The sequence below is a fragment of the Nesoenas mayeri genome (assembly GCF_963082525.1).
Source record: "Nesoenas mayeri genome assembly, chromosome: 1".
Classification (NCBI taxonomy): domain Eukaryota; kingdom Metazoa; phylum Chordata; class Aves; order Columbiformes; family Columbidae; genus Nesoenas; species Nesoenas mayeri.
The window spans coordinates 66351234-66367659 of record NC_137541.1 but is presented as its reverse complement, the minus strand read 5'-3'; the positions used below and the strand labels follow the sequence as shown (position 1 = coordinate 66367659).

Sequence of the window (16426 nt, the reverse complement as noted above, 5' to 3'; positions counted from 1 at the left end):
GAAAGTGTGGGTTTTTTAAAACTGTATCTTTGGGAATCAAGTTATATTAATTTCTGCTGGCATTTGCCTTGTGACCTCCCTTGGCTGATCGCTCAGGGCATGACGCAGGCTTATTTTTGGTGTTTCATTAAATAGTTAATGTATTTCTACTAAGACTGCCTTGAGATAACATTGTCCCATGGTTGAACTGCTCTCTCTGTAAGAAGCTGGCTTTCTGTATTTCTATGCTGCTTCAATCAGGTAAATGAGAATTCAGTGCCACAGAAAGCCTAAGAAATGCTTGTACGTAAAAACTGGCATATACTCCTTTTCATAGAGATTTGCGACTATTTCCCAAGCAATGCATTTAATCATCCCAGTTGTAACTTTGAAGGGGATGAACTACCGAGAGGCACACAGCTGACCTAGGCTGAAGAAGTGAGTCCCTGTGCCAGCCAGTTCTGCCGAGGCGATAGAAGTCAAGTGCAGCAACTACTCTGGTATGGGATTTTTACTGACTTTAGGCTAGGAACTAGCATTAAAATAGACCCATGTGACACATCAGTTCTTAATTAGTCAGGCTTGTGCATGCTTCCTGAGTGGAAAAGTTCTGCCTGTTTTGTCAGTGCTTTCTGTCATGTGCCCAGAGGTGCTAAACTTCAGCTCTACAGGTGATCTCTGGGGGCACCCAGCGTTCACGGCTCAATTCTAGCCAAACGGGAGAACAACAGCGTTGGTAAGAATTGATGTCATGCCCACCCAGGGGCCAGACAGTCTATACATTAAGTGTAAAATATAGTCTTTATTCCAAAGGGGCTGGGAGTGGAGGGGATGCCTATCTGGAAGACGGTGCTGTTATAGAAAGTAAAAGCCATCCTACAGTAGCAGGTTCCCAGAGGAACCTGCTTTCCCAAAGCCACCTGAAGGATTTCAGCATCTCTCTCAGTTAAGATTTCTTGGTTTATTGAACAAACCCAGGCAGGTAGTGCTGCTCTGGCAATCAGCTTGATAGGCATTTTTAATAGGTCACGGTGCTTGCTGCAAATGCTGGTTACACAAGAAACCTTCCCTGCCAAAAGCCTGCATATGGAGTGAAGGGGTGCAGCCAAATCAGAGGCCATTGATTCCTACAGGCAATGCATTTTGCTTGTCAAAATAGTTCCATGCAGGAGGGCTTGGCCATGGGCGGCCTGAGGCAAAGCAGCGTGCCCAGAACATCCCCTTGACTCCTGCTGGTGTGGGGTAGGTAATGCTCTGGGGTACAATGAACCATTTCCAGAATCGTTATCATAGCAGGTTTATAAAGCCTGGTTTTTAATTTCCTGAGGATCAGCCACCAGCATCTCAGCAGGTGTCCAGGGCACCCTCTGTCCCCCACTGTCCCAGTGAACCTCTCCTGTAGTGGCTGCCCACCAGCAGCTGGGGGGGTTTCAGGTGTGTGACTTTTGGAACATACTGCTGTGGGTGGTGAGCTGAGGGTCACGTCTGATCACTGGGCACGCTCTCACCCACAGCATGCGGATGTTTGCAGGGGGAAAACAGTGTGAGATCAATCCCAGGTCTTCCAGCATTGAGACTCTGACAGCAGGCTCAGGTTTCACTGGGAATTCACAGGCTCTTTGAAAGTCATTACTCTTCAAGAATTTGATATTTTTCGGATTCTTAGCTACAGAGCTGAAACATCTGAGCGAGAGCTGTTCAACACATCAAAGCTCTTCAGGCTGTGAAGCTGTAGAGGACAACATAGTCTGCCTTTCCTCTTGTGTCCCTGGTGCACACAAACCCACCTTACTATTCATCAAGCTGCATCTGCCTGTTTATCTGTATCTTTGTCTTTCCTACTCCTGTCCTCTAATGACTAGCAGCTCTTTGCCCCTAGATGCAAAAGTTTTGATGAAAAGGAATCCACAGGCACCTTTTCCAGTTACAAGTGTTTTCTGTCTAGCGGATACTTGCATTTGGATGTTAAAATTGGAATTGGTGTGTCTTTTGCTTGTTTGTGTAGACTTACTCAATCACCAAATGTGCTGGATAGACAAAGTGTGATTTTTCTTCTAAGGCTATGAAAAGAAAATGTTTAGGCTGACAATATACAGAGCAGGAAAATAAACTCACGGGGGAAGGTATGGCTGGACCAGCAGTTCCCAGGGGGAGCACAAATACATACAATTTTAAGACAATATCCTTAAATACCACCACCTGGTTATAATTGGAGCCACATGTGTCCTAGGAGGACATTATTGTGAAGCGCTGATTGAACACACTTGGTTTTAGGGCTTTGTAGAGGATGAAGAGAGCCTTGAGCTGAAATCAGTTCAGCTGTTAATGCAAGTGAGAAGCATTTCCTAATAGAGGAGCTCTTTCCACCCTTACAGTGAACTGAAAACTCTTAGTGCCTGGAGGTGTGGAGGTCTTCTCAAAAGAGCACTAACAAGGTCTGTGATTTCTGAATGGGCCACAATGGTCTTCATGCTTCTCTTTCAGATCACCCCTTCTTTGTGCCTCCCATTCTTTTTCTGAATACCAGTTAAGTGCAGGTACTTTTTTTTTCCCAAGCAGGAGAATATTTTGCCTTTGCCTTGCTAAAGTCTGCAGTGCAGGAAAATCTTCCACTTGCAGGTGGATACCCTGCTGGGTCTTTTGGGGTAAGGTTGGTTGTCAGGAATGGGATGGGTTGTCCCAGAACTGGGTAGATGGTAGGTTGTACCCCTGTTTGAACCTAGAAAGAACGGGGTCACTGGCCCCTGCTTTTCCATGTGGCTTTGGTGGGGCATGGTCTGAGTCCTGTAATCATTTGTGTGGCACAGTTTTAGGAAGAAATCAGTAATCTCAGGCCCTGGGAGCTGAGAAAAAAAGCTTAAGACACTCCCAAATCAGAAAGCAAATAAAATTTCACATAAATGTCTATAAATCTTGTATTTTATTTAGCTAGTCTCACAATCATCTTGTGTTCTAATTGCTTTGGTTTGGCAGAGCTGAGACTGGGGCTTTTCCAAGGTGGTTAGTCTCTTCTACAGCAAAGGGTAACAAACAATCCCTCAAGTATTTTTCTGTTCTGTTGTTTATGGCTTTAAGTAGCACCCTTTACTTTTGTTTTTGCAGCAGAAGCAATCAGTTTAGATAGTTGTTTTCTGCAACAGGTTCTAGATATGAGTCATCCTGTATTTATCTCAAACAAAGCACGCAACAGTAAATTTAAACTAAAAAATTTTAAACTAAACAAACTGGATTGCCATGACAACACCTCATACCTACAGGAGTAGTTGTGTTTTTCTGAACCCCCCAGAGATGCTGAGAAGTGAAGAGAATCACTTGATACCTGCTGAAACTTGGATTTCCATGTTCAATTTGCAAATAGAAAAAATGACTCTGCTGTAATGCAAATGCTGTTAACCGGCCTGGGAGAAAACTGATTGCCAATTAAGAGGCAGGTTCTTCCAGTCACCTCACCAGTAATACTCTGTCTTGCCTGGGATTAGCTGATAGAGCGGGAGATGTTGCAGGCAGGGATTTTTCTCCCTTGGAATTCCAGCAGACGTGAACAGCAATATAGAGAAGATCATTAATTTTAAATGTAATTCATTTAGTCAACTAATTAAAAGAAAATACTTTTGTTGCTGTTTGCAGGTAGGCTGCTGAAATATAATTACCTCCTGGAATGACTCCATGAATCCTCAAGTCTTCCAAAATTTGCAAATTATTTCCTTGCGATGTCAGATTTGATGAGAGGGTTCTTCCAAAGTTTCTCCTACCTTTAGCTTTCTCCCTGGTTAGCCTTGTGATAGGAGAGCCACACAGATGTAAAGGAGAGTACTATGTGCTTTTGAGAGCAATAAGTAAAAAGCACCACTGAATTGTCAGTAGCTATTATTAGCATCTTGCTATTTTTCTGTTACTAGTATCTAGAATAGTGATGGTTTGTAGTGCTTTATTTTGTAAAGCCACGTGTCACATTCAAGGACAGGTTAGTAATGCTGAAAGCATATCGGGACTCTGGCTCGGGTCAGAGCTCACTCAAGGTTTTCTTGCGGCTTACAAGTGCCTCCTAAAATCAGGCAGCGCCCTCCTTGATCTTGCTTCTGTGGCTGCTGGAGGCACATTCACGTTCAGCGAGGGTGTTCAGGCTTGATGATGAGAGACATGGCCAAAGGTTCTCCAGTAGGGTGTCTGGAGAGGCGAACCAGTCGACCATACGTAGATGGTAAAGACTGTCACGGGCCTTAAAATAGTTCACCGCTTTTGGCAGAGGATATTTAAGGCAGTAATTATTACTATGATGGAACAGGGTGATTGTCCATCTCCTCTGGGACCTGCCTCTGTCAGCGAGTTGTGCACATGGCTCCCAAGGAAGATGGAAACCTCACAAGCAGGTGGAAAGAGGGACTTGTTTACAAACCTTTCCTGATGAGTGCGTGTCCTGGAGAGTGTCTTCTCAGCTCCAACAGCACAACAGCAGTTTGTCTTAACCTTCCAGCAGAAATGCTTTAATGCACACTAATCTGGCTATTCTGAATTCCTCTGAAAGTTTGTTAAACTGACTCAATTTGTTGTGGCAGCAAACTGTGTTTACTTATTCTGTGCTGCGTAACAGTTTATCAGCTCCCGCCTTACCAGTGAAGATGCAGAAAAGCAACTTGTCCGTCTTTAACTGCAGTGCTGCAGTTTACAAAAATGCCAAATGCCATCTCATTCCTTCCTGCCCAGCAGCCCAGTCTGAGTAAAGTAGGGATTTGCATACAAACTCCTGTGAATATTGTGATGCTTATTGAAAATGTTAATATGCCAGGGCATAAAAGGACAGTCCCTGCAAAAAACTGTGCTTTCCTAAGGTGTCAAGTGCAAAGCTAACTCAATGCTCCAAAAATCCTGTCTAATATACACACTTGTATACACATGTAACATCACAAGTAAGCGCCTTGGCATGGTTAAGCTCCATCAGATTTTGTCTTGCCGTGTTCCTCTGTAATGCAGGCCAGAAAAGATTGACTTGGTGACTAGAAAAAGACATACTTGTTCCTTTAGAAATAGTGAACAATCAAAATTATAAGCAGAGTTTGAGTAAAATTAGATTACGTTTTTGAGGGATGCTTTCTTAAATAGGAACTGGCTTTTTAATTGCTGCTTCTGCTCAGAGAGAAGATGGATTTTGTCTCACTTTTCCCCCTTGTTTACTGCCTTAGGATAGGGAAGGAGATGAAAACGGGGGGATGGAAGACACATGTATCAAATGGCTGAAAACCTTAAAAATGTGGAAATGTTCCATTTTCCATCAGAACTGGGAGCTTAGGAAGATTTGCAGGGAAATGAGAATGTGCCTTTTCCACTGTTTACAATGAAACATTATTCCAGCTCTCTAAGCCTCCCTGCTTTTGGGTTGCTGTGCTGCTGGAGGCGTTTGTTTTTCAGATGAGAAGAGAAACTGATATCCTAACTGTGGTTATCTAAAAATGTTTTCACAGGAATTTAGGCCTGTTTCATCCCTGTGTCTTGGCCTAACACCCATCTGAAAACTTCAATACTGCCTGCCTGGAGTCACATTTAGCTTCAGTATCTTACCCCTTCTACCACAAATATAACATAATGTTTTAACTGCTGTGAGAAAGGGCTGCATTTTGACTCCAGAGAGGTATGTTTGTAAGTGATGAGTGAAACAATCCTCTGTCTACGTGACTTGACATCTCTTGGGCATCCTTTGTTATCATTTTAATAAACCTGCTAAGGTACCATGGCAACTGGGTATGATAACAACAGCCAAAGCAGGCTCAGATGGAAGAAATTCTATGCAGGATAGAATATAAATTTGTTTATTTTGGAGTATTTGCCATCTTTGGCGCTGAGTACAATGTGGATCTTTCCATTTGCAAACCAAGGAGGGGTTTGTCTGTTCTAAGGCTGTCACAGTTTTGCTTGGTTGCCTTCATCATTGCTGGAATAATCTCCAGCCTCTTGCATACAGAAGTATTTGAACTTTTCTAAATGTGGTTTGAGGGGGATGCACTTTTGGACAAGTAGGTGAGGAGCAGAAAAAAGCTTTGGGTGGAGAGGGGATCTTGCTTTGATTTTATCTTTTTCTTGTTTTCTTTAGCCCAGTTGCACACATGCTGTTCTTGTCTTCTGAAAGCCCTGCATACTTCCCAGAGGGCAGCATGTTTCCCATTTCCATTCCCCATTAATTTCCTCTCTATAGAGAATACCAATTAGTGAAGATTACAACAATTTGAAAGGCTTCTTACTTCTCCATCACATCTGTGGTGCATCTCATGCAAGCTGTCCCCAACCCTAATAAGCTGTGATGGGATCAGCCAAGAATCACCCTGTGCTTCCTTTCTTCTATATTTTCTTTCTGTGCTGGGATGCAAGGAGAAAAGACAGAGAGGTCTGACTTAAATTGCTCAATATTGTGCACATAAGAGAAATCCTAAATTGTAAGTTAAATCCAGCTAGATGGATATTTTCTATGGCAGGAGTGATGCAGTGAACTGTGTAACAGTTTGATATATGTAGGTACCTGCTTAGTTATTATTCATTTATTGTTGAAGCTGATAGAAAGTCACTTCGAAAATCTAACATTCAAATGGGAGATGACGATCTGTTAGTTTTCCAAAGACTGGTGCATAGAAACCACATAAATATTAGTGATCTTATATTATTTCTGTAAGTGACCTACTGAAGTGCCTCGTACCTATGTTAGCATCTTTTTATTGACAGAGAGGTATGGGTTTTTGTTGTTGTTGTGGTTTTTTGTGGTTTTGTTGTTTTCCTTCTCCCATACAGTACGTGGTAATTGCCAAAGGAAAATGTTTCATGTGTTGGCAGCCATTCTGTGTATTATGTCGCCAGTTTTCTTTTGCAGGTTTCTGACTTATTCCTACCTTCTGGCCTTCAATGCGTGGCTGCTGCTGGCACCGATCACCCTGTGCTACGACTGGCAGGTCGGCAGCATCCCTTTGGTCGAGTCCGTCTGGGATGCAAGGAACTTAGCCACAGTGTTGTTGGTGCTGGTGATGACATTACTCAGCCTGCACTGTATAGCTGCATTCAAGGTAACACCAAAAGACATGCAATACAACGTTTTGTTTAGGATCTTTTGTTTCCTAATCTTTAGATGAAATGGGCAGTAAACGCAAGTTTTCCTCTCAAGTGCATTGGATAGAGGTAAAAAAACATAGTGCTACATAACTAACTCAGGCAAACTTAACGGATGAAAACGTCCATCTAGGTGAATGTCTCCGTCTCTAATTGGTCTTATTTGAGGGCAAAAGTTTGCCTGGAGTCCTGCATTCAATTACTGTTAACGATCCAAACCCCACTGAAGTTGTTAAGTGTCTCTGCCTTCCCCATAGTCATTAGGCTCTTTGTCATTTGCTTCAAACAGGACTGGGACCTGTCATCTGCAGAGCTATTTGAAAATTAAATCTATTATTGTATTCGTATCTTTACTTCTAAAACCTAACTGTTGTATACAGAATATTTCCCATCACCAAAGCAATGGAAGGCAGGAAATAGAAATTATCTGGAAATTGTTTTTTAGTCTAAATAATATAGCGGTAAGCTGAGCTTTACAATTCAGCATTTCAGATCCACCATTAATCAAATTGCAGAAATGAAAGTGAGGTTGTACTAGACTTGTCAGAGATCAGATATGCGCTTACATAGAAGGTGTGTCTGTGGATCACAGGGAGTTACAGGCTCTTCTATCTGCAGTTATGTTGTGGAAGTGTTAGGAAATGTGTTGGTAATCATTTTTGAAATAGTGCAGAAAATTATCTTCCTAAACATACATCTCAATCAAAAGCATAGTAGGGGAGTAATGGCTTTTTAATACCTATGTTACATGAAAATGTGCAGGTCGTGTACACGCTTCAGTTTGTCCTGTCAGTCTTCTCTGTACCCCTGGTAAGGAGATGGACAATGAGTCAAACAGTTTGAGACTGCAGAGTCATTAATTTAGATTATACATTGACAAATGCTGTATGGGAAATATGGGAAAACACCCGATTAGGTATCTGCTAGTTCTGCCTGCAGGTTGTACATCATCTTGTGTTCCTCCTGTTTTCATTACTCACTGCTAGAGATATTTAGAAGTGTTTGTATTAGACATAATCCTGTTCCCAGGGAATGATAACATTCCCATTATCCTAGTACTGAACACTTCTGAAAAATCTTATCCCATGTTCTTTGAAGTTCTGGATTTTTTTTATTTCTTCTTCTGTTGTTGGAATTCATACTATGCATAAGATTAAAGTTGTTGGTTTGTTGGAAAAAAAAATCTTCCAGAATTATCCGAAGACATTTTGTGTTATTTTATTTTGGGTAAAACGATGATCGAGAAGGATTCCTTCGGGTAACGTCTACCAAACTGCAAAACAAAACATTTCAGAACACTTTGTGCATTAAATGTCTAGATTTTACCGCATTTTTATTCCTTCTTTTTTTTTTTCTTTAAGTCAAAATTATTCAGTCTGAATTTATGAATACCGCTGTTTGATTTGAGACTGCAACTTGTAATTCTTCGTGAGAATAAGTTCACTGCTTTGCTCTTAACCACTGTTAATGTTGCGTTAAGCAACATGAATTTTGCTCTCCAGGCATTTACTTAAAGGATGCTTTGAAATTCATCTTGTAGATTCCCTTGTGTTTATCCTTGAAAAGCCCAAACACAGAATAAATTGGATCCTAAGTGCTCTGTTTTTGTGTCTAACCAAAGTAAAACCAGAACCATGGTGCTCTAATCAGTCTCAGCTCACCAGCAGACCCACTGTCAGCGTGGAACTGATACTGGTTCCATTTAGGGTCAACTTGACATGCTTCCCCTGGCCCCAGGTACTATTAGAGGTGGCTGAAATGTTCTGCTTTTCAGGAAATCTTAAATTTCTTGAAGCTATTTTCTATTTCATTTTTAGCAACTCTCATAACAACCTGTTTGTGATACTGCCGTTAAATGGTAAGAGGATGATTACACTGTGCTGAGTAGTGTGAGTCATTGAGGAAAGCAAACAGTAGGAAGAGACCTATTTCCTGGAAGTAAATGATCCTGTTTGGCTTCAGACACTCTCAGGAATGTCTTTTACAGTCAGGAGACAAAAGGTTAGGACACATGAACTGCAGGCACAATTCCTTATGTTAGGCTATCAGAAAGCTTCTTTGCAAATTCAACAGCAGTGGCCTTTGATACAACATTGCTCCCGCCAAGACGGACCATCCTACACCTTCAGTCAAGCCCCAGACAGGCCACTTCTCATGATTTTGCAGCTTGCGGGCAGCATCAGATGCATCAGTTAATTTTTCGTATTTCATAGAGTATAAGATGTCCAGTAAAACTGTCTTAGCAGCCATTTGCTCACCTATTTCACTGCAAAGTCTAACCTGGAAGCAATAGCTTGCAGTTTTTTAAGGGATGGTTTTCGAGTGAACAGACAAATAGTTTATGTGCCTTTCATTGCAGTGTGTAGGTGTGCAGGGGTAAGAGAGGACAAAACCTCGTATTAATTCTCATCGGCACTAACACTTTCTCCCTGCACAGAGAATTCAAAAGCTAGAAATGATTTTGGCAGAACTGAAGACATCTGTGCGGTGAACACTGAACTGATTTTCAGTGGCAAGAGGCAGTGCGTGTGCATCCACAAAACAACCTCACAGGAGACTCTCAGAATATATTACATGGACTGTAATTAGCAAATGCATGTATTGGATTTCTGCCTTTGTTGCCATTGAATTTTAAACAGGGCTAATTTGTTGTTGACATTTGTGATTAGGGTAATAACCCTGTTGGCATGTATGTGTAATGCTGATAAAAGACATCTAAGGCACGAAGCTTTCTTGTTCTGTTTCATTGTGTGAGCATTGTTACATCTCAGAACGAGAAGAAACAGTGCAAGTTTTCTACCCGTAACTGCTTTCCTTGAAACACATCTTTTACTAGATGAGGGGTTTTATGCTGAAAACTGCAGAAGCAGAATGGGCAACTCTCCAGTTTGTTATTGTTTGGAGAGAAAACCTCCCTCCTCATCCTTCTTGTGCACTTTCACTGTTGTCCTTCTTACATAATGAGGAAGTCATTTGAAAAATTGCCTTGTTAATTCCTTGTCTATAACTTCCATTCACTGGGTTGTTTCATAGTTCGTTCTAATCCCTCTTGCTTATCGGCCAGAGATCTCCCCTTAAGCAGGTCACCAAGAAGGACCTGCTGCTCTGCATGGTGTTTAGGCGGACAGCCACGTTTGTCTCTTGCTGCAGCCATCCCTATCACCTGTGAAAATCAGTGCCTTTCTTTAGGAGGCCTGATGGGAGTAAAGAAAAGGCCGGCTCCTTGGCGCATCTCCCACTGGGAGCAAAGGACCTCACTGTCATCTCTGGCCAAGATTTTTTCATAGTGACTGTTGTGGCAAAACTGCAGGACGTCATTAAGCAGCTCTTTGAAACCTTTTGAGACTTGATTTTTCACTGTGCAGATGCCCAGTGAATCACTGGTGGATCTTGAAATCCTCAGGTTCTGCTCAGCTCTTTGCAGTGAACTTCTTCGCCCAGGCTGGCTGGGCTTTGAGTAGCGTACTGGTGATGTGCCAAAGGCCGGGGATGCTATTGCAAACACCCGCATCCCAGATGAATAGTAGTAGTTGGGGAAAAAAGGATGATATTTGTTATTGTTCATTTTCAAAGACCACTTCAACTGCAAGGAATGGAGCTGGTCTGCTTTGAGTCTAGGTAGATTACAAGGGTATCAGTCAAATGGATGCAGCAGTTTCTTTTTGGTTGCCAAGCACACCAGGTACAGGGCCAGCGAAATAATCTGTCTGATGCTTCAAATGGCCACCAATGTACCCAAGGGCCTGTAGTGCTGCTTTTCTGTGCTGGAAGAAACAGTGAGCACCTGGTGAGCTAGAGAGAGGACAGCAATTCTGGGCATATCATCAGGGTGACGGTTATTTCTTTGACACGTCGTAGTAATTCAGTGAGCATCAAAGCAAAACCCTTCAGGTGTTTGAAGAGCCAGTCCGCATGGCATTTTTAGGTCGCTGCTTAATTAGCAGTGTGATTAAAATGCGGCTTGTCCTGTAGTGGTAGCTGTGAACGTGTTTACAGAGCACATGATGGATCAGATTCCACTTTCCATATGGCACCTGATATATGGAGGGCTGATAGTGAGAAAATTCATGTGTCTGTGATGGGGTGATTTAGAGCAAGGTGATCAGAAAAAGTGATTTGAAACAGTAGCTTTTGTACCTGACCAGTCTGGGGGAGTTTATTGCGCCTTATACTGCTTGGCCCTCGTCTTGCATTTATGCTGATGACCAGCACTATGGAGGTACCTTCTGGTGGTTCACAGCACCTTCTATTTGTTCAGCAGGAACACATAATAATGGTGCAACAGATTCCTCATGTCTGAGGAGGGAGTGCTACTTATGTTTCATATCAATTTAAAAAAAAAAATCCTCTAAATTATGTCTTTTTAAAGAACGTGCTTTGCTGCTGTGTGTGACATGGCTATGTATGGTACAGGAAGCTGTGATGGTTTTCAGGTTGTATTCATGACATGCAACTGAAATATATATTACTATGCTGTTCTTATGCTGCAGTGGGTTGGTTTTTACTTCAGGTCTAATTTTAAGGTAATGCTGCCTCTTTACATTTCTCTGCATAATGCTTCTTAGCCAAGACAAGGCATTTTATACCAAATTATTGACTTTAATTCATGCTGTAATTGGCATCAGATTGCCATTTAGCCAGTGGTTTATAGGTATGGATATCATCCAAGCCTATTCCTCAGTCACTCACAGACTGTATTTCTTAGCTGACAATGTTTAATCCTGTTGAGGAGAGGAATATATTTGTGTCTTCTCTTTGTGTGCATGTTTCTGTTGGTTTTGCTAGCCCTCATTATGTGTATTCTGTCATGCTATTTATTTACTTTACCCTGCACTCCTGAGACCTTTGCCTCATTTCCCAGGTTTGGCATTTCATTAATAAATCACAGCTCATGGACCTTTCTGGGGAACAACTGCCTTTTATAATATTCTACAGTAGTACTAGCACAGTAAGAAAGTGTGCCTAGCAAAATTCGTATGCCACAACGCTTTCCGAACAATACCTGCTTCAAAGGCACGGCAAGGTGAATAAGGCTATTTATCGACGGAGTCTATCTGACAAGCTGGAAACCACAGTCATTTTCATAAAAGGTCCATTTAAAAGAAATCCTGCTTTCATTTTCCTGAGGGCCCACTTGAATTCCTTCCACTTAGAGAGAAGGTCAGGACTGATGTTCTTAATCCTTAGCAGCGAGGGCTTTCTGTGCTGCTTCTGTTGCTAATGTTTGCTGCGGGGAGAGAGTAATAAGCCAGAAAGACTCTGTTTAGTGAAAGCTGGAGGGAGGGAGGGATGGGGGGAGCTGCTTGCGGGCGCCCTGTGTGTCTCGCCGGCCGCATTTCTGCTCTGCCGAGTGCTGCAAGCGCATCAGCTGCGGGTCCCCAGGGGGGTGGAAACAACACGAAAACCTTCCCAGGGCGCTTGCTGTGCCAGCCCACAGGCTCAGGTGCAAGATGGAACCTTCCTCACTGTGTGCAATTGCCGTTCTGGGTTAAAAAACCGAAAGAGTGAAATTATTAAAATATCTTTTTGCATCAGATATTGTTTTTTTCCTGGGTAGATTTTTGAAATAACACGTTTGGGGTGTAGTACTCTGAGTAAATACAACCATAGCTGAAGTAGTTCTGATTTGTCCCACCGTGAAGATATTCAGCATCTCACCAAACGGGTTCTTAACTCCGGCAGGAGTTTGTCATGCTAGGTAGGTTATTTTCCTAGGGGCACATAGTTCTGCCATTTTCAGCGTATTAACACAGAATTACTGTATTTTGAGAGATATTAGTTTTGTTTCTGCCATTTTCTTCTTCTGATTTGTGTTAATATTTCAAGACCCACTCAGAGCTGAAAGGTTTTGGAGTGGCATAATAGTAGGGGTGAGTAGGAGAGGGTAGGTGGAGTGAGGACCAAGAAATTTACAGCTGGGGGAGATAATGATGCTCATTGTGGCTGCTTGGTCTTAGTTAAACATTAGGGTGCCAAGCCATTGGGTGATTTCTGTTATGATACTCTTGTTCCACGTTACATTTTAGGAGAAAACTCACGATGATCACATTTGTATGTACTGCAAGCAGTGTGCATGTATTTAAATTTTTCCTTTATTGTTTTTTCTCTCCCCCCTCCTCCATGTAGTAAATCAGCCTGCAGTCACAGAATGAAAGGGAAGAGCAAAAAACAACGACAAGGTCAAATTCTAATTCCTGGAGCAATTTTTTTACTTTCCTGTTTCCTTTTGGAATGTTCCACTTCTCTTTCAAAGGTGTATGTGCTCCTGCATCCTGCTCAGGTCAGATTGCCAAGCGAAATGAGAGGTTGCAGAGATTAGGGATTGGGAAAACTAGTTTATATCTCCAGGGAATTTTAGAAACCTGGGTAAGAAACGCCGTAAACGTGCAGCTGAATGGAAGGGTAGCTGAAGTCTACAGAGAAAAAGAAAGTAATAGATACCTAAGTTTTACTTTGAGATACTAAAGTAAAAAGTGAAATATCAGTAGAATATACTTCTGTGCCCTGCTGTAGGTTATGGGATTGGGAAAGGGCTATTTCTGCTTTTATTCCATAACTGAAGGTCTGATTTCCAGAGGTGTTGAGCATCCACAGTTCCCGTTGATGTAAATGACGTTTTTAGGCATTTACAGCATTTCTGAAAAATAGTCTGTTTTACCTAGTGATACAGGCCAGGACTTGCTTCCTTCTGGAAACAGAAAGTGAATGATCTCATTAGGGTGGTCTGAGGAATGTGCCAAGGATTTCTCTTTGCATAATCCTGGGTTAGGAAGCCAGTGATACTTTCAGGGGTTTTGATTCAGTTTCTGGCTGGTGTATGTTTGCCTGTACACCAGTTCCTGAAGAGGTGCTGTTGGTGGTGAACTGGAAGGTAGGTTTTGTTGTTGCCAAATGCTCAAAATAGGATCAATATGTCTGGTAATTAATAAAGAGTCATCAGTGATGGTCAAAATAACATTGGAAATCTCGATGGCTTGGGACTAGCTGTGAAGTGTAAAATTAGCTTAATTCTATTCAGTAGTAACGGTGGGTGTTTTTATCAGAACAAGATGATCACCAAGGAAAATGGAGTTATTTTAGGAAGACAGTGAGTTGCTAAGCCTGGGATTCAAGCAGCTGGTGCTACTGAAGATGCTGATTTTTTTGTGTGTTGTTTTGTTTTGTTTTAATGAGATGAAAGAATAAAACTCCTGATAAATTGTAGTGATTAGAGAATTTGTGGCTCTTTTTGTAGGAGCAAGCTGATTAAGCTGAGTGTCTGAGCCAGATTTGAAGCTGGGCAGTTATGTTTTCCTTACCAAATGTTTGAGTTTTTCAGACCATCTGTTAACACCTGAATTTTGGCACCGTTTGCTCGGAAGTGGTGGCACAGGCAGCAGAGGGAAACAGCCACAGCTCCACGGTGCCCTCCTGTTGGCCACAGAAGATACAGGTGTAGGTGTCCTATCCCGATTTCTGCTGGTGGCCTAAAGGAGACCGTGCTGGTGGTACCTGCAGCATGGTACAGCTCTGTCTGCCATGACCTGGCTGTGCCTGCACCAGTGAGGTGGGACTTGGGAGCACCGTGTGCTTGCATCTGCAGCTTCATGTCAACAGATTATTTTCCTGTGAAGAAATGAATCCCTAGGGTTGATTTCTGATTAGCTTAAGTTTTCTTTTTATCACGTTATGCATAAATGCAGAGTGCATTTGACATGCTTCTACACTGTCCCTTTTTATCTTCTATACTGTGTGTGTGGAAAGCTCAAGAGCAGATGTTTGCAGATCTGAACTCTTGCCAGATGAAATGCTGCTGGTGGTTTGGTGCAGGGCACTGAGGGGTCATGGTGCTGAGCTGCTTGTGGCTTCATGAGTGACTGATGCAACAGGAACACATGAATTAAGTTTGCATGCAGTTTGCACAAATGGATGTTAGGAATAAACTGAGGAAGTGTAATCCTCGCTCTGTGGTCTACAGACAGTCATGTAGCTTCTTTCAATCTCTGTGTCTCTTTTCATAGATAATGCACTTACCTCCTAGGCCTGCAAGCATTTGAAAATGTCTAAGAGCAATCATTGCTTTTGTACAGCCATGCACTAGCAGCTTCCCTGAATACCAGCTTTTCTGCGCTTGCAGTCAGATGATCCAAGTACAACATCTCACTGGCTGCAGTGGACCATTCAGACCTCTCTGGCAGAGGGTGATTTATGCTTTTGGTAGGAAAGAAGACTTTACCTCATGGAGCTGTTGGTTCTAAATGGTGGAGTGGTGACACTTGGCCTCATTCTCAAAATAAACTCTTAGAGGAAGAAATTAAACCCGCTTGATGGCTACTTTCCCATCAAACAGGCAAGCGTGTATAAACCACTTTGGAAACATTCCAAGGTCGGACAGAAGGGAATTTGCTTGGACTTCCTTGACCAGCTGCTTTCTTCTCCGAGGTGCAACTTTGTCCAACCAGGAGGAAGGTTGTCCTCACAGCTCCACTTCCCAACACCTCAGCCCTTGGAGGTGCCGGGGGATGTGAACATAAGTCCTGTCATCACAGTGTGAGGCTTAATGGATCTGGCACCTCAGGTGATGCTTTCTCAATGGGAAACACAGGGCTTATGCAAGGCCATAGCTTATGACAGATACGTCAAAGTAGTCTGCGTCCCTGCTGTGCTGGTACTTCGTGGGCTCTGGCTTGTTGAAGGCTTGTGATTTAATAGTAGTCAGCAAGAATATGTCTTATATGTAATACGAGAAGATCTCTTTCAGTTGTAAACTCCAGACTTTCTTCCTTTTCCCCCATATTGCCAAGGAAGCAATTTTTGAGATTTATTGCTGTGTTGATGGATTTTGGCCTTGGAGTGATTTTTTGCTATTTTGTTTGAGATAGTGTGACAATTTTTTGCCTTGCTTTTGGGAGAATAAATGGTGTTTTTTGGTTCTTTGATAAATTTATGAAAAGTAGTGGGTTAAAAAAACCTCGTCTTTATTAGTGGTTTGTTATTGTTTTTTGTTACAATATAATGAAGGCCTTATGGTCATTAAAGGTGGATGTGAATTTGAAAACTCTCACCAAACGATTTGCTATAAGGAATGTTACTTTGATTTGAAGTTGGCTTGTCTTTAATGAAAAGAATCATTCTAAGGTTAATTCAAAGGTGCTTTTTTCTTTTTTCCCCAGAAACCTCTGTGACAGAAAGATGTTTTATATTTCCAAAAGAAAGCACTATCTTTAAGAGGAAAGGAGATGTCTCCCTGTAAAAGGAATGAAGTGATCTATAATTTCTAGTCCTAGCCTTTTTATTTTAAGGAAAAAGGAAGTAAAAATTGCCTACTACTCTTTAAAAGCTTTTACTACTGCTCCTGGCACCTGGAAGATGCTGGTTCTGC

At 42.1% G+C, this 16426-nt stretch overlaps 1 protein-coding gene across 1 annotated transcript in view; it reads left to right on the top strand.

Moving 5' to 3' along the window:
* TMTC1 (transmembrane O-mannosyltransferase targeting cadherins 1) overlaps positions 1–16426 on the top strand; it is a gene marked incomplete at both ends in the record, with an annotated part of 146172 nt that overhangs the window by 65191 nt on the left and 64555 nt on the right. The window contains one exon of the mRNA XM_080350116.1: positions 6833–7022. Within this exon, the coding sequence (XP_080206242.1) occupies positions 6833–7022 (190 nt within the window). The remainder of the gene's footprint in view (positions 1–6832; positions 7023–16426) is intronic.